Source organism: Schistocerca gregaria, chromosome 1 (assembly GCF_023897955.1).
Source record: "Schistocerca gregaria isolate iqSchGreg1 chromosome 1, iqSchGreg1.2, whole genome shotgun sequence".
Lineage (NCBI taxonomy): Eukaryota > Metazoa > Arthropoda > Insecta > Orthoptera > Acrididae > Schistocerca > Schistocerca gregaria.
Genome location: NC_064920.1, coordinates 105455506 through 105483386, shown reverse-complemented (window position 1 = coordinate 105483386; position 27881 = coordinate 105455506). Strand labels below are relative to the sequence as shown.

At 43.2% G+C, this 27881-nt stretch overlaps 1 protein-coding gene across 1 annotated transcript in view; it reads left to right on the top strand.

Moving 5' to 3' along the window:
- Positions 1-27881, top strand: part of LOC126334525 (uncharacterized) — a 1455833-nt gene that overhangs the window by 1312108 nt on the left and 115844 nt on the right. The window contains exon 7 of the mRNA XM_049996880.1: positions 7116-7284. Within this exon, the coding sequence (XP_049852837.1) occupies positions 7116-7284 (169 nt within the window). The remainder of the gene's footprint in view (positions 1-7115; positions 7285-27881) is intronic.

The window sequence follows — 27881 nt, the reverse complement described above, 5'->3', positions numbered from 1 at the left end:
AATCACATTAATCATGGAATGGAAGCACACAGCAACAGAACGTACCAGCGTGACTTCAAACACTTTGTTACATGAAATGTTCAAAATGTCCTCCGTTAGCGAGGATACATGCATCCACCCTCCGTCGCATGGAATCCCTGATGCGCTGATGCAGCCCTGAAGAATGGCGTATTGTATCACAGTCGTCCACAATACGAGCACGAAGAGTCGCTACATTTGGTACCGGGGTTGCGTAGACAAGAGCTTTCAAATGCCCCCATAAATGAAAGTCAAGAGGATTGAGGTCAGGAGAGCGTGGAGGCCATGAAATTGGTCCGCCACTACCAATCCATCGGTCACCGAATCTGTTGTTGAGAAGCGTACGAACACTTTGACTGAAATGTGCAGGAGCTCCATCGTGCATGAACCACATGTTGTGACGTACTTGTAAAGGCACATGTTCTAGCAGCACAGGTAGAGTATCCGGTATGAAATCATGATAACGTGCTCCATTGAGCGTAGGTGGAAGAACATGGGGCCCAATCAAGACATCACCAGCAATGCCTGCACAAACGTTCACAGAAAATCTGTGTTGATGACGTGATTGCACAATTGCGTTTGGATTGTCGTCAGCCCACACATGTTGATTGTGAAAATTTACAATTTGATCACGTTGGAATGAAGCCTCATCCGTAAAGAGAACATTTGCACTGAAATGAGGATTGACAGATTGTTGGATGAACCATTCGCAGAAGTGTACCCGCAGAGGCCAATCATCTGCTGATAGTGCCTGCACACGCTGTACATGGTACGGAAACAACTGGTTCTCCCGTAGCACTCTCCATACAGTGACGAGGTCAACGTTACCTTGTACAGCAGCAACTTCTCTGACGCTGACAATAGGGTTATCGTCAACTGCACGAAGAATTGCCTCGTCCATTGTAGGTTTCCTCGTCGTTCTTGGTCTTCCCCAGTCGCGAGTCATAGGCTGGAATGTTCCGTGCTCCCTAAGACGCCGATCAATTGCTTAGAACGTCTTCCTGTCGCGACAACTTCCTTCTTGAAATCTGACTCGATACAAAAGTACTGCGCCACGGCTATTGCCCCGTGCTAATCCATACATCAAATGGGCATCTGCCAACTCCGCATTTGTAAACATTGCACTGACTGCAAAACCACGTTCGTGATGAACACTAACCTGTTGATGCTACGTACTGATGTGCTTGATGCTAGTACTGTAGAGCATTTAGTCGCATGTCAACATAAGCACCGAAAACAACATTACCTTCCTTCAATTGGGCCAACTGGCGGTGAATCGAGGAAGTGCAGAACATAGTGACGAAACTAAAATGAGCTCTAATATGGAAATTAAGCGTTTCCGGACACATGTACACATAACATCTTTTCTTTGTTTGTGTGTGAGGAATGTTTCCTGAAAGTTTGGCCGTACCTTTTTGCAACACCCTGTATATTGTTGTTGCGAAAAAGATTTTGTACTGCTTCGTATTATACAGAGTGATTTCTTTCCACCGCGTACGAACTCCAGGGATTGATCGACGAAAGGATACTAAACAAAAAAATCTAATGAACTTATATCCGGAAATGCATCGTTTCCATGCTAGAGACCAGCTATTCAGTGAGTATTTGTTACAGAGACTGAAGTGTAATATGCGCCGTACCAAGCGGCCACAGTTACAGCATGCATAGCCCCATCCTAGAGGGTGGTACTGTTCCTCATAAATCATGCCCTAGCGCCTTCTCCTGACATAGTAGTAGGTAATGTTGTGTCCGATTCACTCCTCTTGCTGACTCACCTTGTAGTGGATGTGACTCAGCGTTGTACATAATGGTTCCATATTCGAATGGAGAGTTTGCCGACACGGCGTTTACTTACGGAATGGCAAATGGAAACGGGTGGCGGGCAGCAGGGTTGTATCAGACCTGTCTCTGCCGACAATGTTCGGGCATCAGACTTGGAGGAAAATGTGATTAACACTGTGGAATGCGACCGCTGTGTCAGTACCAGGCAATTAGCCCGCCAGTATAACTGAACATAGACCATGACAATTGTTACTACCCTTATCACTTACAGCGTGTGTATGCCTTGCTAACAACAGACTTTCCATATCGAGGGCAATTTTGCCACTGGTTTCTTCACCAGGCAACCACGGTTTCGGGATTTGTGTCATCCATCCTATTCGCGGACCAGGCCACCTTGACGCTGAGTGGTATCTTCAAATGGTTCAAATGGCTATGAGCACTATGGGACTTAACATCTGAGGTCAGCAGTCACCTAGAACTTAGAACTACTTAAACCTAACTAACCTAAGGACATCACACACATCCATGCCCGAGGCAGGATTCGAACCTGCGATCGTAGCGGTCGCGCGGTTCCAGACTGTAGCGCCTAGAACCGCTCGGCCACTCCGGCCAGCTGTGGTATCTTCAACTTTCATAACAGTCATCTGTGGAATAGTGTGCAGAACTCCCCATGATAAGGTGACAGCTAATCATCAGCAACGGTGCAACCGGAATGTGCGGGCCGGGTTAACTGACGACCTTCCACGTCGCCTAACAAGCCGGAACAGTCGGCTTTCCTTGCGGGTAATTTTGCATCCCCTGCTGAAAGAAGTATCATTGACGATTCGAAGGGTTATGTCGCTACTACACGATGGTGTTCCAGCCTACTTAGCCGTTAATGTCCGGACGCATCTCAATCGTGTCTGCCCCGATCGGTGGATCGGATGAGGGGGGGGTCCAGTTGCATGGCCTGCTCGTTCACCGATTGAGCGACTTCTTTTTATGGGGCCTTCTCAAAAGGAGCGTGTATGCAGAACCCAATCCGGATGTGGAGACACTGGAGCAGCGTATTAATGCTGCCTTTGATACTGTTCCTATGCAGCCTGGCCGATGTGAACGTGTGAGACAGTTCATGCTACGGCGCGTACACGCATGCGTTGAGTCACATGGAAAACATTTTCAACACAAACAGCACGTATTAGACCGCAGTCTCTGTACCAATGTAGGACTCAATAAATGGTCTCTAGGATAGAAACATACGTTTCTGGACATAAGTTCGTTAGACCTTTTCTGTTCCGTATCCTCTCATCGATCAATCTCTAGTGTTTTGTACACGGTGGAAAAAAATCAGCCTGTAGAAATGGAATGCAACATACAAGGCTTGAGCGTCCTAATCAAGGTGCATAGAGAGGAAAGGTCAGTGTTACCAATTTAGTTGTTTTTCATCTAGATCAAGTTTTTTTGAAAGGTCATGTGGTTGGAAAATTTAAGATATGGTTGCTAGTAGGAAATTTAGTCCTTTTAAAATGTTGCCTGATTGAATTATAGTGTTTATAAATGTTACGTTCTTCGAAAAATGTATTTTGTTCAGTCCTAAAGTTCAGTGTTGTATTTAAATATTTCCAACTTTCTCTTTCTATGTCACAGAAAAAATTGCTTTCTAGCATCTGCTTCTACTGTAAAATCTGTTGAGAAACATAAGCTTAACTGCTACTTGGGTGTGAATGGCAGAATGGAGCCTGGCATTTTCAGACCGCACCCAATCTCCAGACGTCAGAAAATCACGTCACTTATTCTGTATTGCACGTCGAAGATTAGTCAGGGTTGCGCAGTAAGCGGTTCCGTTTATTGTTGTCAGTTGCTGCATAAACTCGAACAGTTTTGCTCTGTTTCCATTTATTTTACATTCGGTCGTGTGTCTTGATATTTTACTACCGCTTGGGACGCAAAAATATGCTAACAAGGAGAGGTCACGACGTTGGGATCACAGGTTTACTACAAATTTTGTACACCTTTAGCAGCCCATTAACACGACATACTGTGCAAGTAGTAAGCTGCACTACTCTGACTACTCTGGCAATTCCGAGAAAAAAGTGCTACGCTTCCATCGTGTAACATTTATCTGTGCGGGCCTTAAAAAGTCAGTGTGGTAAAGTGATGTCGGCACGGTATCTCAAGAGTGTTTGGTCAGAGGGTTAGCTGACCACTCTTTAAAAAAAATAAAAAAAATAAAAAAGGGACGTCCGCCCCGAACAAATACAACGTCCATTAACGAACAAAAATGGGATGACCAAAAAGTGTGTGGTTAGCGTTCGCGCTTCGCAGGAAGGTCGTGGACGTGGCGACGGTTCGAATTGTCATGACATTCTTTATCTGCACTAGTCGAAGAACCGGGAGTCACCTTCGTTGTTGTGGTGAAAGTGTAAAATCAGTGATGTTAAGAAAAATGCGAGTACACTGTTCGTTCTTACTACATTAGCAACGTCTCACCGCCATTTTTTTTAATTTTTTTAGGCTCATTTTGTTCGTTTCAATTGTTCGTGGTGGCAGAATCACCTGACGCCCATTGAAGTTCGTTATTGATCCATTCACTCAGTTTTTTTTTATTACAGAGGGCAGCTAACCCTCTGACCGAACACGCTGAGCTACCGTGCCAGCATGGGGTCTGCCCCTGTGTCTGCAGCTCGAAGCGTCGAGGTGTAAAGTAGTTCCGGGTACCAGATAGCGTGTATAAGGGATTTCGCAAATGACGACAGGCATACATTTTCAGGGAAATTCTATGCATTTCTTCGCTTAGTTATCCATGGTTATAAAAATTCTAGTTCTAATAATTAAATTTAATTAAAAATACTAAGTAGTCAAATAACATGAAAGTCACTAAAACTTCATGCATATGCATGTGGTTTTTTTTAAATTATATTAGCTCTCAAATTAAGTATGCGGCCAGTTATGAAAAAAAAGATTAAAAATTACATTAGAGCGGGAGTAGAGCCGTCTCCTCACATATGTTCGTTCGTCTTACGAAGCTCGAACACTAACCACTTTTTTTATTATTTTTTCTCCACGCGGGAGTAGCCCAGTGGTAGCCGGTGCGGTAGCTCAGCGTGTTCGGCCAGAGGGTAACGTGCTCTCTGTAATAAAAAAACTGAGTTAACAGATCAACAACGAACTTAAATGGATGTCTTACGACGTCCGCCCCAAGCAGATGCAACGAACTAAAGCGAACAAAATGAATTTTATTTTTTTAAGCGTGTTTGGTCAGTGGATTAGCTGCCCCCTGCAATAAAAAAAACTTAGTTAATCGATCAACAACGAACTTAAACACGCATGTCTGACGACGTCCGCCCCGAGCAGATACAACGAAAGCGAATAAAACGAGATTAGAAAAAGCGGTCTAAGGCGCTGCAGTCATGGAGGGCGCAGATGATCCCGACGGGGGTTCGAGTCGTCCCTCGGGCATGGATGTGTGTGTTTGTCCTTTGGATAATTTAAGTTAAGTAGTGTGTAAGCTTAGGGACTGATGACCTTAGCAGTTAAGTCCCATAAGGTTTCACAGACATTTGAACATTTATTATTTTTTCACTCGTTATTGTTTATTGCATTTGGTCGGGGTGGAAGTCACAAGGCACCCGTTCAAGTCAATCGTAGATCCTTTCATTCAGACTTTTTTTTTCTTTTTTTATGTTCAGCACCTACCACAGATATATAAGTCACATAACAGACGCGTAAAACTTCTCTTGCGATTTTCTCATAAGTGCACCTTACTACTTGCACATTGTTATTTTAATGACGTACTGAAGGTGTTCAAAGTTTGAAGCACATCTGTGATCCCAAGGTCATGGCCTCCCCTTGTAAGTATTGCGCAAATTACGTAGAAAAATAATAAAAATCAAAGATAATTCGTACGGCACATATGAATGTAACAGAGAGCTGGCTTTCTCGCCGCTAGGAGAGCTAGTGTCGTTTCATCTGTTATCAGATGGTAACAAGTGAGAGTAGAGAACGTGTACGTTAAGCCTAATTTACGCGACGACATTGGGTTGCGCCACTCGTTGCGTGGAATGAGTTGCACGCAAGTGGTTTCATATATGACTGTAGACACGGCGACACCACTCTACACTTCAGTTTCGTCGTTTCGCGGGTCCCTGAGTCGGTCTGAAATGAAAGTTTTGGCAGCTGCCGGTCGCACGAGTTGTGATGGAGTTAAAGCTTGTTGCGTGGAATCGGTGCATAAGAAAACAATAAGAGACATGTTTCGATTTGTGACTGGATGAAGAAAAGACGTCAGCTCGGTTGCTCAGCATCCTTGCTGAAATAATTTGTAACGGAAGATCGAAAAAATTCTTTCAGCTATCTTAGAATGTCACCAGAACTGTTCACATTTCTTCTAAATAGAGCTAATTATGCGATAAGAAATTAAGGTACTGTAATGTATAAAGCACTGTCGTCAGAACTGAAATTACATATCATATTGAGTGCATTATAATTGAGAGCACTCGGCATCCTATAAGATACGGTTTTAGTTGATGATGACGCTATTTCATTAACACCAATAATTACTAACAGTAATAATTACTAACATTAGCAACAATAATTACTCGAATCAGGCCTCATTAAAGAGAGAATGGTTTGAAAACTACTCTCTTTAAGAGAAATCAATATTTCAAAATTCTAACATATGTGAATGGGGAGCACTACAGCGACGTTTTAAATAGATGAATATGGAATAAAGAATGCAGCTTCTTGTATTTGTATTTTATAGCCTTCCCTCTTGTCAACAATATTCCCTAACAAATAGTTGGCCAACGCGAACGATGGGACTTAAGTCTTGTAGACGAGAGCATTGCCACAGCTAGAATTAGACTTGCTTGTATTTTTCTTAATTCAGTTGTATATGTGCTCCTAACTCAGTAAATTTAGCCCTGCAGCTCAGGTATTGTCAAACCATCTATGCTACGATGGCACATGACGGCCTCATCGGCAGCAATATGTTGCTTATTTTTGTAATCAGCATCACTGAAATCCCAGAAACACTTATGCAAAGCATAGATATCCAAAAAGCGAACATTATTCTCCGGTCCCCAGTTCATATTTCAGTTTGTCTACTGTCTACTGTGACACATAACTTCAAAACTCATGCATCAAAGTGTCGCCAAATTTGGAACACGCCGAAAGTGTTTAGTTTCATCAACGAGTTGCGCACACGCGCGGCGCGCATGCGCAGTGGCCGGTGGCGCAGTTTCCTGCAACCTAGTGACGCCGTGTAAACTAGGTTTCAGACTGTGGTACTGTAGTTAGCGGTCAGAGTGTGATCGGCGGACCCTTGGCGTGCGCAGGTGATGATCTTCCTGGTGGAGGGCGTGCTGCCGGAGAGCTACTTCGCCAACAACCTGCGCGGCCTGTCTGTGGACATGGCCGTCTTCCGCGACCTGCTGAGCCGCCGCCTGCCCGCGCTCTCCCGCCACCTCGACCGCCTGCAGGTCGCCGCCAACGACGCCTCCTCAGGTCAGCCGCTGCGCTCAAGCCAAACACTCACGCTGCTCCACACCCTGGTGCAACACAACGGGCGCGCGCCTGCCATCTTCAGTTCCGACGTCCACTCTTCAGGCTACTGACGGCAGGGACTTGGCATACGTGCATACAAGCGATTTATTTAACGCAACGGATTTTATAATGCAGTGTGGTGGGTGCCTTGACACTTACATGTACCCCCAGTAAGAGCTCGGTAATCTTGCTTATATTAATCAAGCAAACTGCCTACGGTTTGCCTATCCGTTTTCCAGAATTATCCTGGGGATAATTAGTTATTCACGATATGCAGACAAGTTGCCTGTCCGTTTCAAACTGACTGAAAAGTTACACTACAACAGATAAATCAAAAACAAGTAAATTAAATGATCGTGATAAATTACTACCTACGGAGGAACAAATGCAGTTTTATTGATCACATGTATTTAAGACTGAACCCATAGATATTCAAATCACTGACAGAACTAATGTTCTCAGAAATAATATAGAGCACAGATTTTCCCTGTAGTGGCATTGGCCCTTCACTGCTTAGCTCTGCCCTGTTTGACGCTGGCCATACGCGGGCGAATGACTGACATCAGCGTTGTATGAGGTATCAGAAGAAATTACTACCCCAATAAGCAAACGGAAATCTCAGTGCACCAAGAATAGTACTTGTGATCTCAGCAATTTCAGTACGGCCCTACAATGGCAGAGCGTATGCTATTATCGCCGTAATTGTAGAATGCAGAGTGCTGCTTCTGGAAGAGGTGGGCTCCACCAGGACTGCTGGGGCCTCTCAGATTTCTAGAATATGATTCGAAAACCTTGTATGGCTGACTTCGGTCCGATTAAATAAATGGCTCTAAGTACTATGGGACTTAACATCTGAGGTCATGAGTCCCATAGACTTAGAACTACTTAAACCTAACTAACCTAAGGACTCAAAACTGCTACCGTAGCAGCTGCGCGGTTCCAGACTGAAGCGCCTAGAACCGCTCGGCCACAGCGTCCGGCTGTGGTCAGATTACAGCCAATAGAAAGCTGCGTTATAACTTCACTGTACAACAGATTAAGTGCTCTCTATCACTGTCTGCTGAACAAGGCGCTAACTCCCAGCCGCCGGCGAAGTTCAGGTAATGTCTAAATGTAGCAGCAAGTACAGTGTCCTAACAGGTATCTAATGCAAAAGGGCACAGGGCAGCAAGTTCGCCCATTGTCCGCGCAGAGCACGTCCGATGTGAACCAGCTCCAACACGGAAGACGGCAGGCTAACCACGTTTCTCTACTGCGTTTCCTATAGCAAGTCTTGGTTACCCCTCCTCTTTAAACGTGGCTGGTGAATACTGTTTCTAGAAGTCGCTTTCTTCCGCGTGCCGACCAGTAACATACTTGGATTTATTTATTTATTTTTATTTTTTGTTTTATTTTTTATTTTTTTTGGAGTAGTAACTTCTGGAATATCTCGCTATTTTATTGACAAAATGTGAACCTGCCAATCTACGTGAAGTCAGCTACAGTCTCCGCGCTAGCCGCTGTGGCCGAGCGTTTCTAGGCGCTTCATTCCAGAACCGCGCTGCTGTCACGGTCGCAGATTCGAATCCTGCCCCGGGCATGGATGTGTGTGATGTCCTTAGGTTAGGTAGGTTTAAGTAGTTCTAAGTTCTAGAGGACTGATGACCTCAGAAGTTAAGTTCCATAGTGCTCAGAGCCATATGAACCATTTTAACCTTCCCACGGCTACACGTTTCAAGAGGTTCTCAAGAGCTTCCCAGAAGGAAAATGGTTTGGTAAAATCATACATTCCCATTCTTTCTTACACTGGTCTAGTACAGTATGCATCTACCCAAACACCCAACATACGCAAAAACAATAAGAGTTAAACTAAGTGTACTTGACGATGTCAGTCACACAATGATCCAACAACAAATTAGAATCTATCTGATATCTCTTTGTAGTTGCTTAATCAAGTGATATTGGAAGGGAAGGCTCGTCCTCCGAGTTACTAAACAAACACACCGAACAAAAATCCGAAGAAGTCAACCCTAGGAGAGATCACGCTGATTCTGTGCAACACTGCCATCAATTCGGCCTAGTTTCTTCCACTATGGTGTTGAGAACTCTGGCGTCTTTACTCTCTGCTTGAGCCATAAAAAGAACCAAAATTTAATTAAAACGATATTAAATAATCCAGTATTGCGCAGTTACTGTGTGGTATTGGAGATTATGTGGTGTACTAACACACGAGAAGAGTTTGCAACAGTTATCAGAAGTATCGCGGTCTCCGTCCGCAGCAGGAACATCCATGTGCGCTAACCAGTCACGCTGCCCTTTGGAGAAGCAGCGCCATCAGCGAAAGAGACGCATGCTTAAGTAACCATGCGCGAGCAGCTGTTGTCTGTCACGAATTATAAGTCAGTCCATGTCTTCCCAGGGAGTTCCTGCAGAACGTTTGTCGTGACCTCGTCTTCAAGCCATCGAGTGAGATAGAAACAGTGGCCGTTGGTTGGGCATCATCATAAATTAAAGGCTATGCCTTGTCGATTTAGCCACGTCCCATTCTCCATTGTCACCTCTTCAACGCTACATACGATTTTATCCCCATATCTTCTTTGATGTTAGTAAAATACGTTGCTCTCTTGGCCTGTCTCTCGGTTTTTTTCTCTAAGACTTTTGCTTCAAATACATTCTTTAGAAACTGGTTGTGTCTCATTATGTGCCCTATCATTTTTTTTTATTTTCTTCTTCCTATATAATTTAGCAGAGTTCTGTTCTCATTCACTTCTCTTAAGACCTGTTCATTACATTTCTATCTACCCAGCTTGTTTTCGTCATTCTTCTCCATATCCACATTTCCATTGCTTCGAGTCTCTTTTTCCCTGCGTTTCTCATAGTCCACGCTTCACATCCGCATTTTAAGACACTCCAGACAAAAGGAACAGTGAATAGTGTTGTGGTTGGCAGGAGAGCCAACCCCGTGTTACTAGAGGAGGCCGAAAGGCACGCGATTTAGCTCACGCAGGCTGGCGTGGGGTCTGGAACAGGACAAGGAAATTAGAATTTAGAAACAACGGACGTAGCTGGTGGAATACTTAACTTTAATCCATTAATGATGAACGTCGGTTTTGACGGTACATAGTTCACAATATCAATAGTAACTGATAATGGCGCCTTGCTAGGTCGTAGCAAATGACGTAGCTGAAGGCTATGCTAACTATCGTCTCGGCAAATGAGAGCGTAGAAGTCAGTGAAACATCGCTAGCAAAGTCGCCTATACAACTGGGGAGAGTGCTAGGAAGTCTCTCTAGACCTGCCGTGTGGCGGCGCTCGGTCTGCAATCACTGATAGTGGCGACACGCGGGTCCGACGTATACTACCGGACCGCGGCTAATTTAAAGGCTACCACCTAACAAGTATGGTGTCTGGCGGTGACACCACAAATAGAATTATCGATTATGAACAGAGACATCAGTTTTCTTACGACTTAAGTTCAGAGAACATTATTTAGTTTGCGTTCATTTTTCGTTTGCAGTCTGCCTGTGCCATCTGTAACTCGTGAGTTCCAACCAGGAGTGCTCGTCGGTCACTATGAGTCAGCTCGCGTAGAAAAAGCGAGATGTTATAGTTCACTTTTGGCGTAGGAACTGAATATTTTGTCTCTTGAGTTTTCTCGCACATGTCATCTTCACCCGTCCTGATCAAAGCGAGCGTGGTTAATACACACATCAAAAAAAGTTTTGCATCACCTCGGTTCCAAGATATCCCGAACCTGTACAGAAAATTGGAATAGAGATCAACATAAACATCATTTCCGCCGTTTTTATTGCTCATGAGAACCACACATTACATGTTGTACCACCATATGGAGTGACTTTCAGAGGTGGTGGTCCAGATTGCAGTACACACCGGTAACACTAATACCCAGTAAGACGTCTTCTTGCATTAATGCATGCCTTTATTCGTCGTGGCATACTATCCACAAGTTCATCAAGGCACTGTTGGTTCAGGTTGTCCCGCCCCTCAACGGCGTAGAGTAGTGGGTCATGTCGTGGGTCATGTCGTACATTAACATCTATCCCAGACATGTTCGATATGGTTCATGTCTGGAGAACATTCTGGCCACTCAAGTCGAGCGATGTCGTTATCCTGAAGGAAGTCATTCACAAGATGTGCACGATGGGGGAGAGAATTGTAGTCCATGAAGACAAATGCCTCGCCAATATGCTGCCGATATGGTTGCACTATCGGTCGGAGACGTACGTATCGTACAGCCGGTACGGCGCCTTCCATGACCACCAGCGGCGTACGTCGGCCCCACATGATGCTACCTCAAAACAGCAGGGAACCCCCACCTTGCTGCACTCGCTGAACAGTGTGTCTAAGGCGTCCAACCTGACCGGGTTGCCTCCAAACACGTCTCCGACGATTAGTTGAAGGCATAAGCAACACTCATCGGTGGAGAACATGATGCCAATCCTGATCGGTCCATTGGGCATGTTGTTGGGCCCATATGTACTGCGTTGCATGGTGTCGTAGTTGCAAAGATGGACCTCTACATGGACGTCGGTAGTGAAGTTGCGCATCATGCAGCCCATTGCGCACAGTTTTAGCCGTAACACGACGTCCTGTGACTGCACGAAAACCATAATTCAATATGGTCGCATTGCTGTCAGGGCTCCTCCGAGCCATAATCCGCAGGTAGCGGTCATCAGCTGCAGTAGTAGTCCTTGGGCGACCTGAGCGAGGCATGTCATCGACAGTTGCTGTCTCTCTGTATCTCCTCCATGTCCGAACAACATCGCTTTGGTTCACTCCGATACGCCTGGACACTTCCCTCTTCAGATCCCTTCCTGGCACAAAGTAACAATGCGGACGCGACGGACGAGCGGTATTGACCGTCTAGGCATCGTTGAACTACAGACAACACGAAGCGTGTACCTCCTACCTGGTGTGATGACAGATTGTTTACATCTTTGGGCGAGTTTCGGTTCAGTGACATGTCTAAATAGTCAAAGGTACTTTGTATGTGATACAATATCCACAGTCAACGTCTATCTTCTGAGAACCGGGATGATGCAAAACTTTTTTTGATGTGTGTAGTTCTGCTGCAGTTTGCTGACCGCCGCTTTCTCGGATACATTGCACCTGAAGAAGCTAATGTTAGCTTAGAACACGAGGGTAAATTCAGAGCTGCAAAATGGGTTGCCCGCCACAGTTCAGTCATTGGTCATTTAAAATCAGCTGTGGACACAGCATCTCGCGTTCCCGCCGTACCTGATGGCAGCAGCTTCCAGCATCGCTCTGCGTTACATGAATAGTATTTCAGCTCTTATCAATTGAAGTCGGGACTCATCTGCCCAGGCCGTGGTTTTCGTGTCCTCTAGCGTGCAACCGACATGTCAACGAGCCCAGAGGAGGCGCTGCAGGCGACGTCGTGCTGTAAGCAAAACTGCTTATGTCGGTCGTCTGCTGCCGTAGCCAATTAACGCCAGATTTCACCCCACTGTCCCAGCGGCTACGTTCGTCGTATATCCACATTGAATTCTGCAGTTGCTTCACGCAGTGTTGCTCGTCTGTTAGCACTGACTCTACGCAGACGCCGCTGCTCTCGACTGTTAAGTGAAGGCCGTCGGCCACTGCGTTGACTGTGGTGAGAGATAATCCCTAAAATTTGGTATTCTCGGCACACTCTTCGTTTTGTGGACTTCGAAATATTGGATCCCCAACGATATCCGAAATGGAATCTTCCATGTGTGTAGTTCATACTACCAATCCGTCGTCGACGTCTGTTAATTCCCATCGTGCGACGTTCGTCACGTCGGAAACCTTTTCACATGAACCAGCCAATACACTGCCCTTTTATACCTTGCATACGCGATACTAACGACATCTGTACATGTGCAGATCGCCATTCTATGACTTTTGTCACCTCAGCGTAAGCCTTTGGTCTGTTCCACTCATTGAAGTGAGCTTAATTCTTGTCCACGGGCGTATCTTCTCGTATTTGATGCAGAGAAATGTGTGCTCCAAGTTGCCTTTTTCTTAACAGTCAGAAAAGTTGACAGATTTAGTTTGAGTTAAGTTTTTCTTTTGTTGCTATTTTTTTATTGAAAATCCAACGCCAGGGTGACTGCAAAGGTCTGTGTTTGTTGGATACGTTTGCTCATATTGCTATCCAGTTTCTATCCGTATATTTTCTTCCCATGCTACTCACTTCGGATTGAATTAGCATCTCTTCATACACGTCCGCAGCTTTTAAGAAAGTTTTATGTCTTATTTGGTCCAATATGTAACTGTGTTCTCTGTAACATAACTTACACAGTCCAAGACGCGACTGTGATATATTCACCGGTAGGCTCAGGCTTTGTGGTCGCATCTGTTTCAAAATGCCACCTGTTAAACCATTTGGTAGCGCTTTTGCTTCCTTCAGCGATCTATACAAAACTATCACATCCCATCGCCTTTTAACACCCCGCAGTCCTTATCCTTCTCCACTCTGCTGTAATGCTAAAGTTGACCTTAGACTACCAAATAAGCCAGTTTATTCTACACTTCATCCTATTTGCTATTAACTTCGATATTGGCGCTGTATCTACCACATACCTAATTTCAGCCAAAATATAATTATCAACAACCTTCACTTTTTGGATTTATGAAAGATCTCTGTCGACATTTTCTTTCAGTTTCCCTCTAACAACTTCCACGATATTTTTCCACTTACCTGCAGCGACTCATTTTGGGTTGGTCTACATGTCTATATGTTGCATTTTAAGATCCTGTCTATTGAACTCCATGACTGTTGCTAATCGTATACCCTCTCCATACAAAAGAATCTTGGTCTTGTGGAGGTCAACTTTAGTAGCACCTGATCCTCCGCTGTAATTTTCTAGTATATTCGTAATTTTCGTCAGATCATCTTGGTTCCCTGCTGCTATTCTGACATCGTCACCATAAACTTTACACGTGAATCCTACACTAAACGCATTTAATGGTGAATCCAAGTGAAGCAATACAGTTGACACTTCTATTCAGGTCGCTAGTCTTGAGGCTTCTGCTCAGATGGGCCGCGGCCAATCGGGAGCGGCGCTTATGTTCTCCTGGCATAGAGGCAGCTGCCGTCGCGTTGTCGTCCTGGAGAGAGCTCGGTCAGCGTGCAATTAATTGGCTGAAGTCTTCTTCACAGCCCTCTCTGCTCTCTCGTTCCGGACTGGCGTGCCAGCGCCTGATCTTACGCCGTAACAGTGGCTTGAGACTGAGTACAGAGTTACGCCATAATTAGTGTACTGTATTGAGGTTTTTTTAGAGTAAGTTTTAAAGTGAATTTTAAGTGAAAAATAATGGTCTACTGCGCGATCGCCAGATGTTCTAACAATAGCAGACAAATATGTAAGTTACAAATTAGGTTTCACACTTTTTCTGAAATCAATGAGACGTAATGAAAATGGATAAATTCTTGTAAACTTGTAGAGTTTTTTACTGTTTCGAGTTATAAAAGGGATTTGAAGTGAACTGTTGAATATTCCTTTGAAACTCAAGCTGAAGACGGATGCTGTTCCAACTCTGAATCTACCATCTCCTCCAGAGCTGATTTATAGCGTAGTAATGAGCCTAATAATGAAAGAAACATTCGGGCGCAGAAACAAAGTTCCGTAGAGAAGCAGAAGATTCTTGTTGTTGTGGTCTTCAGTCCTCAGATTGGTTGATGCAGCTCTCCATGCTACTCTATCCTGTGCAAGCTTCTTCATCTCCCAGTACCTACTGCAACCTACATCCTTCTGAATCTGCTTGATGTATTCATCACGTGGTCTCCCTCTACGATTTTTACCCTCCAATATTAAATTGGTGATCCCTTGATGCCTCAGAACATGTCCCACCAATCGATCCCTTCTTCTAGTCAAGTTGTGCCACAAACTTCTCTTCTCCCCAATCCTATTCAATACCTCCTCATTAGTTATGAGATCTACCCATCTAATCTTCAACATTCTTCTGTAGCACCACATTTCGAAAGCTTCTATTCTCTTCTAGTCTAAACTATTTATCGTCCATGTTTCACTTCCATATATGGCTACACTCCATGCAAATACTTTCAGAAACGATTTCCTCACACTTAAATCTATACTCGATGTTAACAAATGTCTCTTCTTCAGAAACGCTTTCCTTGCCATTTCCAGTCTACATTTTATATCCTCTCTACTTCGACCATCATCAGTTATTTTGCTCCCCAAATAGCAAAACTCCTTTACTACTTTAAGTGTCTCATTTCTTAATCTAATTCCCTCAGCATCACCCGACTTAATTCGACTACATTCCATTATCCTCGTTTTGCTTTTGTTGTCCAAAATGGTTCAAATGGCTCTGAGCACTATGGGACTTAACTGCTGTGGTCATCAGTCCCCTAGAACTTTGAAGTACTTAAACCTAACTAACCTAAGGACATCACACAACACCCAGTCACCACAAGGCAGGATGTCCATCTTATATCCTCCTTTCAAGACACTATCCATTCCGTTCAACTGCTCTTCCAAGTCCTTTGCTGTCTCTGACAGAATTACAATGTCACCAGCGAACCTCAAAGTTTTTATTTCTTCTCCATGGATTTTAATACCTACTCCGAATTTTTCTTTCGTTTCCTTCACTGCTTGCTCAATATACAGATTGAATAACATCGCGGAGAGGCTACAATCCTGTTTCACTCCCTTTCCAACCAATGCTTCCCTTTCATGCCCCTTAACTCTTATTATTGCCATTTGGTTTCTATACAAATTGTAAATAGCCTTTAGCTCCCTGTATTTTACCCCTGCCACCTTCAGAATTTGGAAGAGAGTATTCCAATCAACATTGTCAAAAGCTTTCTCTATAGCTGCATGCCCTCGGGAAAAATTAAGGCTGTAGTTTCCCCTTGCTTTCAACCGTTCGCAGTACCAGCACAGCAAGGCCGTTTTGGTTAGTCTTACAAGGCCAGATCAGTCAATCATCCATCATCCCCCGCAACTACTGTAAAGGCTGCTGCCTCTCTTGAGGAATCACACGTTTGTCCGGCCTCTCTACAGATACCCCTGCGTTATGGTTGCACCTACGGTACGGCTATCTGTATCGCTGAGGCACGCAAGTCTCCCCACCAATGGCATGGTCCATGGTTCAGGGGGGGGGGGGGGGGGGGGGGGGAGCAGAAAATATTTTACACGTGAATATATTACCTTCTAATGATGAAATTGCTACTAGACTAAACGTTAAACGTGAAAACAAACACTGCTGTGAATACAACAATGTGTGCTTATGCCAACAATTAGAAATTAAGGAAACAGATGTAAAAGAACTTAGGTAAAACAAATACAGATTTACAGAATCGTTTCTATCGATGTAAATCGGAGTTAATGAAATTAAAACATGTTCAAAAAGTGATTGAAGGCTATTTTTCTGACTGTCGACAAGAATTGGTTACGAAAGGAATGTGTACTAACTGGTCACCTTAAGATTTTGCGCAACGGTCGCAGGTTCGAATCCTGCCTCGGGTATGGATGTATGTGATATCCTTAAGTAGGTCCAAGTTCTAGGGGACTGAAGACCACAGCAGTTGAGTCCCATAGTGCTCAGAGCCATTTGAACCTTTTTTTTTTTTTAAGATATTGCGACTTTGCGTTGCCGATCTTAAAAACCGTTATCTTTTGTCAGAACCTTGTTGTAATGTGTATCGTAAGGATACGTACTTTCATCAGAATGAAAGCTATCACCAAGGATAAAATTGAAAAAAAGTTGTAACATAGCTTCCCAGAACAGATAAAGGAATCCTGTTAATAAAGTTAACAAGTTTAAAATTGCATTATACGGGGTCTCTCTGTCTTACATGTCTATGTGGTCTGTGTGAGGCTCTTCTCCCCAGAAGCAAAAGTAGAGCCCTCCAAAATGATGAGAGAGGCTGATATCATTCAGAGGCTTTACACTAGCATTTCACCGGCCATAGAGCCTAACTAATACACAGCTTAATAGCAATAACAACAATAATAATTCAATGACACATGGAAAATCTCAACTTCATTCATACCTGCATGTGAGTTAAACATGCGTGCCTCTGCTTCAGTGCAGTACGGCGTGGCAAGAGGGTTCACGGTGAATTCACGGCCTGCCTGCGCGTGTCCCTACCGTGTATTGTAGTATCTGTGGGACGGATTGTTTGAGAGAGAGCTTTGGGTTCGGCCGCGAGTGGTATTTGAGGTGTGCTAGCTTCGTGACTTGGACTATGGGCGCGCAGCCGCAGGCGTGGAGTCGTGTCGGTTGGTGGGCTGTGAAAGCTCCGTGTACTGAGATATGGCGGCCCTACAGCCTCTTGGAAGTCCGGCTTGGCTGAGCGCTGGCTGGCGTGACACGCGGAGCTGTCAAAGTTTGAAAAGGGGCGGGCGTGACGTCAGATCTGCTGCTGACGCACACAACAGTGTCTCACATATTGTTCGTGTTTGCACTCATCAGCGTAAACCGTGAATGATACAGTGAGGGGAGGTACGTCATATTACAGAGGGAAGCACCACGATTCTGCCAATGGGCAGATATTAATTGTAAATAGAATATGTCAAAAAACACAACACCTAGAAGGTTTTTGTATCTGCTAACCAGCAAGTGTTTAATAACTTGTTTATTATTTAATGTAAAATGGTAATCAAGTACTCAAACTGTAACATCCGGCGAGGCGTTTCGACTGTTTTTAGTCCAATTAATTAAGCTGTGAGGCGCATTTAATTGCATTCCAATTGAAAATTAATATAAATTATGAAATCGACACACGTTTACATCCAGGAAGGCGATATGTGTTGGTGGAGAGCGTTGCCCACAATATTCAACCTTTAGCTCTTCAGATTTATATTTCTTATTGTTTTTTTGTTTATTAATTTGTGTAGTTTCACTCGCTAGTCGTGAACTATCTTAGATATCTTAATTATGAATAGTGCATTGGAAAGAGAAATAAAAACCAGATCAGAGAGTAGCGCCACATCAACAATTATAGTAACGACACGAACAGTATGAACTCTTTGCAGTCACTGCAACGGTGTCTTGAGACTGTTTAAACTTAAGTATTAGGCGAAAAATTGCGCTTTGAATTAAGTATAACGCATAGATTTGGACTAGAATTTTATCGCGAATCTAATGGTGTATTCACAACTATAATATTAACTAAGTATCAAAAGATGTAAACTAGGCTGCTGAAACTGCGAAACGTTATTTTAGGTGGAAGGGTGGACTGAGGATATTTAAGGGCGACGGTCAGTGTTCAGTATGACCTGGTCAAGGCAGGAACTATACTGATCAGCGGTGTACGTCTGAGCGTCGTTCCAGCCGCGTTCATGTGCAAATATAGGAGTTGTTCGAGTCTTCTGTAGAGGGACTTAGAATACTTTCACACCAGTTTGGACTCTGAATGTTTTTCTCCTAGCAGCTCGGCTGAACTTCTGATTTTCGTATGATGTCGTTTTGGGTCTCTGATTCTGAACGCTGAGACTGAACTTTGACTCAGTTTGCCTGAGTTAGACATTATTTTATTCAGACGCTCTTTAGGTCTGAGTTGGTACACCATTTATTTCCAATTAACGTTTATCTGAGGACACAATCTCCGATTTTTTCAGCAGTTTTAATTTATTTAATTTTTATATAGTGAGTTAAGTAATAGTTATATTTGGTTCTCAAGTCACCACTGAACAGAGTCGCTGGTTTCACCAGCCTACGAATTGAAGAATATGTTGAAGACAATAAACTTTATTTAGTGAAAACTTATTGTTGCGTTGCCGATAGTTATTTTACGTCTCTTGCTCACAGATCCAACCTGGTTATATTTCTCTTGCTGGCAACTAGCATCAGGGTCAAATTTATTTATTTATTTTAAAATTAAAGCGCACATAAAGAGAGCAAAGCGAAGAAGGCTCACCTCCAGAAGTATGGGAAACGAGAGCCATGCTTCCTTCCGCCAAGTATGTTATGTGGCCGGCTGATGTGACCGAGCGGTTCTAGGCGCTTCAGACTGGAACCGCGCTGCCGCTACGGTCGCGGATTCAAATCCTGCCTCCTGCATGGTGTGTGTGATGTCCTTAGGTTAGTTAGGTTTAAGTAGTTCTAAGTCTGGGGGACTGATGACCTCATATGTTAAGTCCCATAGTGCTTAGAGCCATTTGAACCATTTGAACATATTATGTGACACTCTTATCAAGTCTTTGTAATCAGTACAGCTTGGCTACTTTGCATTGATGAGCCAAAACATTATGATTACCTGGTTAATAGCTTCTTTATCCGTCTTTGGGACGAAATACATTACTGATTCGGCGTATCAGGGATCCGGTAGTTTGTTGGTAGGCTTGTGGACGTACGTAGCATTAGACGTCTAAGCACAGGTCTTGTAATTCGCGTAAATACAGGCCTGTGATTTGTGCACGCGGTCATGGCGCCCAATAGCGACCCCGGATGGGTTCCATAGGATTTACATCAGGAGAATTTGGTCCCCGAGACATCAAAGTGAATTCACTGTAATGCTCCTCAAACCACTGTAATGCTCGGTTCTGGCTCCGAGACACGAAACACGACATCGCCGCTGGGGAAGGCATCAAGTGTTAGAGGATGCAGGTGGTTTGCAGCTGTCAGCGGGTCTTTGATTACTACCACACAGCCGATGTAAGCCCAGGAGAATATCTCCCATGGCATAATACTGCTCTCACCAACCTGTGTCCGTGGCGAGCCGTTCTTCACCTCGACGACGGCGTTTGCGGAGACGACCATCGACCTAGTGTAGCCAAAATGGATTCACGCGAACAGCCAGCACGTTTCCATTGATCGACGGTCGACCCCGGATGGGCCTGTGTCCAATGCAGTTGTAATTGACGATGTCGTTGCGCTAACATGTGAACAAGTAGGGGTGGTCTGATAAGGATGTAGGATGAATGGTGTGCTCCGAAACGCATTGTGCTCTTTCGGCAGAGATGCCTGTCCTACTTCACAGATCAGTTAAGCCTCCGAATACCACGTTCTGTGAAGAGTCGTGGACGTCCGACCGTTTAGCGCCTATTGGTTGTTTCACTGTCCTCCTTCGTCTTTTGTAGACGCTGACGACAGTAGCACATGAACATTCGACCAGCTTCGCCATTCTCGAGATATTCGTTCACAAGCTCTGCATTATAATAATCTGCCCTTTGTCAAAGTCGCTTATTTCAGTGGATTTCCCCATTTGCAGTCCATATCTTCGCTGGGTGATCCCCCTCCGTGTCTGCTCCGCTTGCATCCTTCCGCTACCACATCACGTGCTCGCAATGCCACAGGCTGCATCCAACGTTGTGGTCGGCAGTCGTCATAAAGTTTCGGTTTATCAGTTTAGATTTCGCTGGAACACCGCCTGATGGTTGTCTAATATTTTCTTCGTCGCCTGTTTCAATCTAATCTTCAATGCTGTATTTAACATCTTACGTATAACAACTTTGATAAATGTCTCTCGTTCGTCTCCTTTCGAATGAGCACTACTACTTTAAAATCTCACGGAATATCTTCGTGTATCTAAATACAGTTCACGCAGTCAGTGATATGCTATTTTATCGTCTCGCAAAATTTTGTGTAAAACTCAGTGGGCATTCCGTACGAGACTGGTGGCTTCTCTTTTGCTGCTTGTCTTATTGATTAAAGAATTTCTTCTCCCGTGAATGGGCTGCAGAGCGACCGATTATCTTCCGCATCGAGCTTCATTGTTACATGTCTCAAAAGATTACGAACTTCTGTATCATCAGTAACATTTTTGAAAGTACTTATGAACTCCTAGTTGAATGCCTCTCTGATCTCGCATCACATTCCATCGATCTGTATTTCCTATACTATCTGTTGATTCCTCATTTTGTTATGCCTTTGTACAATGATTTTTGTTTTCTTGCTCGACGCCGTTGACTTCTTTGGCTCCTTCTTGCAGACCATCCAGCTTTCGCTATTTGATACGCAAAATTTTAGTCTGAACCTTATTAATACTAGTTCGATCACACATTATGTCTGTATATGTTACACATAATTCACAGAGACAGGAATAGTAGAAGCTTAAGTTGCCTTCTTGTTTCTTCCTTTTGCAGCTTGAAAAGCATATTAAAAAGTTCCTAATCCTTGGCTTTGCCAGTTTTATCGAGCAGACTAGAGCATTAGGATATTACTGCATTTGCTTCACACAGGTTCCCTACACACCATGATATTTGTGTTTTAATCCTCCGTGCAAGAGTATATTGACACTCATCTTCCATACCTCTCTTGCACGTTTGATCTGCTATAGCTACATCTCATCTTGATTGTGTGATGTGATAGCAACGCGATAGAGAGCTATTTCAGAATTTAGTAAATTTGTTGTTAATGGCCCTTCTAAATACATTCTATCCTCGCTGTTCGCTGATGAATTCGTTACGTAGTTGTAAGTCAGTACTGAGATTTATTGGTTTCCACGTGTCATAGCCGCCAAGGCATTCATTGAGCGTGTTTAGTTCTGACGAAGAGTCGAGGTTTGAATGTTGATCAATAACAATAATAATGATAATAATAATGTATTTAATACGCAGTTGACATCAACGCCTATGATAAATTTCTGTAAGTTTGTGCGCAACAAGTTTATTACTTCAATCTTATAAAAATTGCTGTCCCTGTTTTGTTACCGGACGCAGAAGTGGTATATATATTTACTTACAGAGTGTAAAAATGGAGTGCAGATATTCCACGGCCAGAATGCAACTGTTCTGTTCCGAAAGAACAGACACCGCATATAATGTGCACCTTATCGATAACTTTGGTATTGCGTTTGCCCTCGTGACCCGTATCTCTCAGCTGCCAAATGTCGAAGTGCTAATCAACCACGATATTATTGCACTTGGCCGTTACCGGAAACACTCGGTGACGATACAGTCAACAAATACAGTGATGACAAAGGAGAATTCATCACAGTGCTAATGCTTTGCGATCAGCTGTACATGTAGTGTCAACCCCGATTGCTCGCTGACTCATGGTAAGTCAACCGAAGCGACATCACTCCCCGTTGTAACGATATTCAGGTCAAATAAGTTCGCAGCATGCAGCACAATGCCGTCGTATTGTAAATAATATGTTGCTCCCAGCCACACTCACTGAACAATATTTTAGACTGATCTGTACATGGCTGGGTAATGAACCGAAACCGGCGATCACTAAAGAAAATTTGGAAACTTGGGGTAGGATTTTAAACCAAATATGTTTTCGTAACTAAATTAGAGTGAATTATGTGGCCCTGTTATATTTTCCGTATGCTTTAGTTCTTCGTCTAAACATTTTCTTAAGTTCTGGAATCCACGGAAAAACTCAGATCTTTTTCATTCACAGCCTGCTATTTAACGTCCATTATCCGAATATTATCTTGCTTTACTCCTCTCTCTGAACCGTGCAATTGGCCATACCGTGCAAATCATAAACTTCGAAGGAATATATCGCTGCTGGTGGCGCGGTAAGCTGACATTTGTTATTTTGCACACAAGATTACACTGAGGTGACAAAAGCCATGGGATACGCCCTAATATCGTGTAGGACTTTCTATTGCCCGGCGTAGTGCAGCAACTCGAAGTGTCATGGACTGAACAAGTCACTGAATGTCCCCTGGAGAAATATTGAGCTACGCTGCCTCTATAGCCATCCATAATTGCGAAAGTGTTGCCAGTGCAGCAGTTTGTGCATGAGCTGACCTCTCTATTACGTTCCATAAATGTCCGATGGGGTTCATGCAGGAGATTGTAATTCCAAATGATTCACTCGAATTGCCCAGAATATTCTTCAAATCAATCGTGAACAATTGTGGTCTGGTGACACGGTCGCGTTGTCACCCACAAAAATTCCATCGTTGTTTAGGAACATGAAATCCACGAAAGGCCGTAAATGGCCTCCAAGTAGCCGAACATTTCCAGTCAATCATCGATTCAGTTGGACCAGCCCATTCCATGTAAACGCAGCCCACACCATTATGGAACCACAACCAGCTTGCACAGTGCCTTGTTGACAAGTTGGGTCCCTAGCTTAGTATGGTTTGCGCCACACTCGAATCCTGCCAGTCAGCTCCTACCACCTGAAATCGGGACTCATCTTCTCGGGCCACGGTTTTGCGGTCGACTAGGTCACGAGGCCAGTAGAAGCGCAGCGGGCGACGTCGTGCTGTTAGCAAAGGTACTCAGATCGGTCGTCTGTTCCCATAGCACATTAACACCAGATTTCACCGCGCTGTCCTAACGGATACGTTCGTCGTGCGTCCACATTGATTTCTATGGTTATTTCACACGCTGTTGCGTGTCTGTTAGCACTGACAACTCTACGCAAACTCTGCTACTCTCGGTTGGTAAGTGAAAGCCGTCGGCTACTGCATTGTTGTGTGAGAGGTGATGCCTGAAATTTTGTATTCGGGATACACTCTGCTGTGGATCTCGGAACGTTGAATTCACTAACGATTTCCGAAATGTAATGTCCAATACATCTACTTCCAGCTACCATTCCGCGTTCAAAGTCTGTTAATTCCTGTCGTACGGCCATAATCACGTCGGAAACCTTTTCACACAAATCACCTGAGAACAAATGCCAGCTCCGCCGATGCACTACCCTTTTATACGTTGTGTATGCGCTACTACTGCCATCTGTATGTGTGCATATCGCTATCCCAGTTTTTTAATGCTTCTGAGAATGGTTTCTGCTGCTCTGATGTTCTCATAACAAAACGAACACAGCTACAGTACACTGCCGGAAATCCGTTCCTAACTCGCACAAGGACGTCCTCCTCTCCTTCCTGGTGCTACACCGTTTAATCATAGCAGTATTGTGTCATCTGTTTAGGAAAGAGTAAAAAATGTGGAATTTATAGGTCAAAAAGATGTCGTCTCGTCAAGTTGAGGCCTCCTCAAACTATATAGTTTATTGGGTGAAACACAGCGCAACATGTAGTTAGCGAGCTAAGGATTCTACTGTTCTCTTGTCATGACTGTATAACATGTTAAAGTGTGCAAACAATGATTATCTTGGTACAATTCTACACAGTTGGAAATCTCTTCTACATTCTAATATGAGAGTTGTTTTGGAATGTTAGAATTCTGTACTTACCTAACCACCGCATAAAAAGTTGCTTTAAAAACAGATTTTGTTCTACATTTATTAAGAAAATCACCATGAAAAATCTGACATGCAAATAATGCAATAAATCCATTAACACGATTTTGTAAGCAAGAGAAAAAAATAGCACAAGTCAGAAACGGTGTGTAGCTGTCAATCATAGAATATGAAAATGTGTAACTATAGGGTATTTGACCGTTTCTGAAAATTGTCTTAAATGATTAATTACATCATTTTATGCTCCTAACAATTTTGTTCCTCTTTAATTTCAGTATTCTTTTATAAAAACTCAAACGAAATTCAAATAATTTGAACGACCGCTCCATTCGAGTCATGTGATGCCGGTGACGTCACTGCCAAGCTCGCTGTTCCTACTGTCAAAATAATGTGTGTGAAATCTTATGGGATTTAACTGCTGAGGTCACCAGTCCCTAAGCTTACACATTACTTAAACTAAATTATCCTAGGGACAAACACACACACCCATGCCCGAGGGAGGCCTCGAACCTCCGCCGGGACCAGCCGCACAGTCCATGACTGCAGCGCCCAAGACCACTCGGCTAATCCCGCACAGCGTCAAAATAATAACTCATAGTAATGTCTTGTTTTGGAATTCAGGCTTCGGAAAATGGCTTACAAATGGCATATAGTATGATACTGTGCAAATACATCTACAAAAACTCTTAAGAAATTGTTTTAGAGTGTTCCAGAGAATGAGAAGATGCGTAATATGTGGTTGCCCTGTACTAGTAGTTTCCCACCACGTTGACGCACAAGTTCTCTAACTTAATCGAAAATGTGTTTCGCTGTCAAATTAACATCAAATTATCTCCGACATATGCTCTCTCACTGTTACATCAGAGGATATTGTCATTCAATGAAATTAAACTCCAAATGAAAATCGTCGTTCTATGTCACTACACTTCAACTGTTCGGTAGCTCATTTTTTATTGCGGTAAACAGTCGAATTTTAAAAGATGGTGTTCATAGATCGCTGGTTCTAATCTAACCCGAAAGAATATTTTAACTTATATGTAAAACGACTCGACAGTCGTCTCATACGAGAACCAAATTACAGTTAGAAAACCTTACCACACCGATCGGAAACAGAATATTATTGTGTTTTCCTTTCTGCGCTTACATTTGCAATCGCTGTCATACACATCACGTTCAAGAAGATGTTTCTAGTTATGTTCAAATGGTTCTGAGCACTATGGGACTTAACTTCTGGGGTCATCAGTCCCCTAGAACTTAGAACTACTTAAACCTAACTAACCTAAGGACATCACACAAATCCATGCCCGAAGCAGGATTCGAACCTGTGACCGTAGCGGTCGCGTGGTTCCATACTGTAGCGCCTACAACTGCTCGGCCACTCCGGCCGGCTCTGATTATGTGACGACACACTTTTTACTATATTTGAAACTAAGTTTTTTATCTTCGTACTGTCAGCCTAGGATCCTTATTGTTTAAACTTCTGCAGTTTCGTCATCTTACATAAAGATGAAGTAAGTCTGCTTCAGATACTAATGTCAATTTACACTCACGAAAATCACAGCTCTTACGTTTGTATCACCGGAATGTTGTACACGCTTTATATCGCTCCGTATAACCTCATCCTCCTACACCTCATTGTATTGTGGATGTATGGTGATATCTTCACTACTAGCTAAGGTTTCCGAAAAAGTGAACTGTTTGTTCTGAAAGTAAATGCATTTATCCTCTGTTGTCCGTTTGTCAAACTAAGGTTAGTGTGTATCTATGTGTAATACATCCCACAATCGAAACAACTGCAGCAATCAGTTCTTGAGTACGCTATTTTCGTATTTCGCGTAAAGCTTTTAAAAATACCTGATCCTACCAGCATTTGAACCTGTGACCTATTACACTGCGGGCGAATGCGCAGTCAGTTGCGCCACAGAACGTCAAACGAATGCAGAATGTCTGCCGAGTACTTTCTACACAGGAAATCAGCACTAAGTTTTACCAAGAATAATTTGGACTTTGCGTCGTAGCTCATGACTGATAGTCGACAATCTAGTTATAATACACGAAGCCATTTGCGAAAGTTATACAATTCCTTAGTTTTGAGCGAGTTTAATGATATTGCAGAAAGCAATGTACGTCGGTGCACATGCCGCCGTTCTAAATGGGTGGAGCATTAACGCAGCATTAACTTTCGCAGGGCTTCCACTATCAACATTCACAAAATTCCTTTCTTTTCATACGTAAAAGTTGTAATTGCGTTTTCATCACTAAACAACTAAACTGTTTGCAATAAAAGTACGTAGAATCCTCGTAACTTCAGCTAACGCTCCTATAACACAAGGATATCACCAGAGCATCAGCCACTAACAGAGCATTTTCAGTCATGTGACCAGGTCTTGATATTTAATGATTTTTAAGCTTTAATTAGAAAAAACAGAGATTTCATGAGAATATTAACAGCAAATGCTGTTTAAATGTTATTATTAATCAGAATAACAGCAACCCGAACCATATTTTTAACATAGGAACATAGCCTATTCTTCAGCCACATCGAAGCAAAAGTTCAGAAAGCACAAACGTATCATTCTAGATACAAATTAAAGAATATTTTTGAATTAATGTGTTTTTAAATTCGTCATCATCATCTTTCTTCCATGTATTAGGCCTCGTGACCAGTTACGGTTTCGTCGATTTCTCCCACCATCTTTTCATTGTTCGACCTCGCTATCTTACACCATTGAGGTGTAAATTAAATTGGGCAGGGATGTGTGTGATGCCCTTAGGTTAGTTAGGTTTAAGTAGTTCTAAGTTCTAGGGGACTGATGACAGCAGTTTAAGTCCCATAGTGCTCAAATTCATTTTGAACCATCTAAATAACTGGAACCAGAATTCCCACTATTACATAAGCAACCAACGTTATAGACGGTATTAAAGCTGAATAAGTTTTTTTTTCTGTTTTCAAATTTGAGGATTATTAATCAGTGGCATTCTTACGGTTATTTCTGTGTTTGTCTAATATGATTTCCTCAGTCTGCTAATCTTTTCTGCCTGTGATCTTTAATGTTCACATTCAAACTATAATTTTTGGCATACGGACAAAAATATCTTCAGAGGCTGAATTTAAACAGGTGAACATGTCGTTTCATACCGTTAAATCAAAAAGGTCACACCCATATTTATATTAGCAGTTCAAAAAGATATCCTTTGCACGTGCTAATGTAATATCCTTACCTTTTAGTTGCCAAAGTAATAAACTTTTGGTAATTTCCAAGAATGATTGCTTATCGAAGTCGAGGGGTCCAAGCGATACATATCGAACGTGCGATCGTAAATCGATCATGCGACTCTGGTGGCGGGTGTTATGAGTATGTTTACGTTGGTCACTACTGTAACGACAAAAGAAAAGAGTTACAAAGATACTTGTCACTGCAAAGGAGACGACTTACCTTACTCGTCGTCGGTGTTGTTGTCATGTGAAAGTCCATAGCGGTCGTCTGGATGGA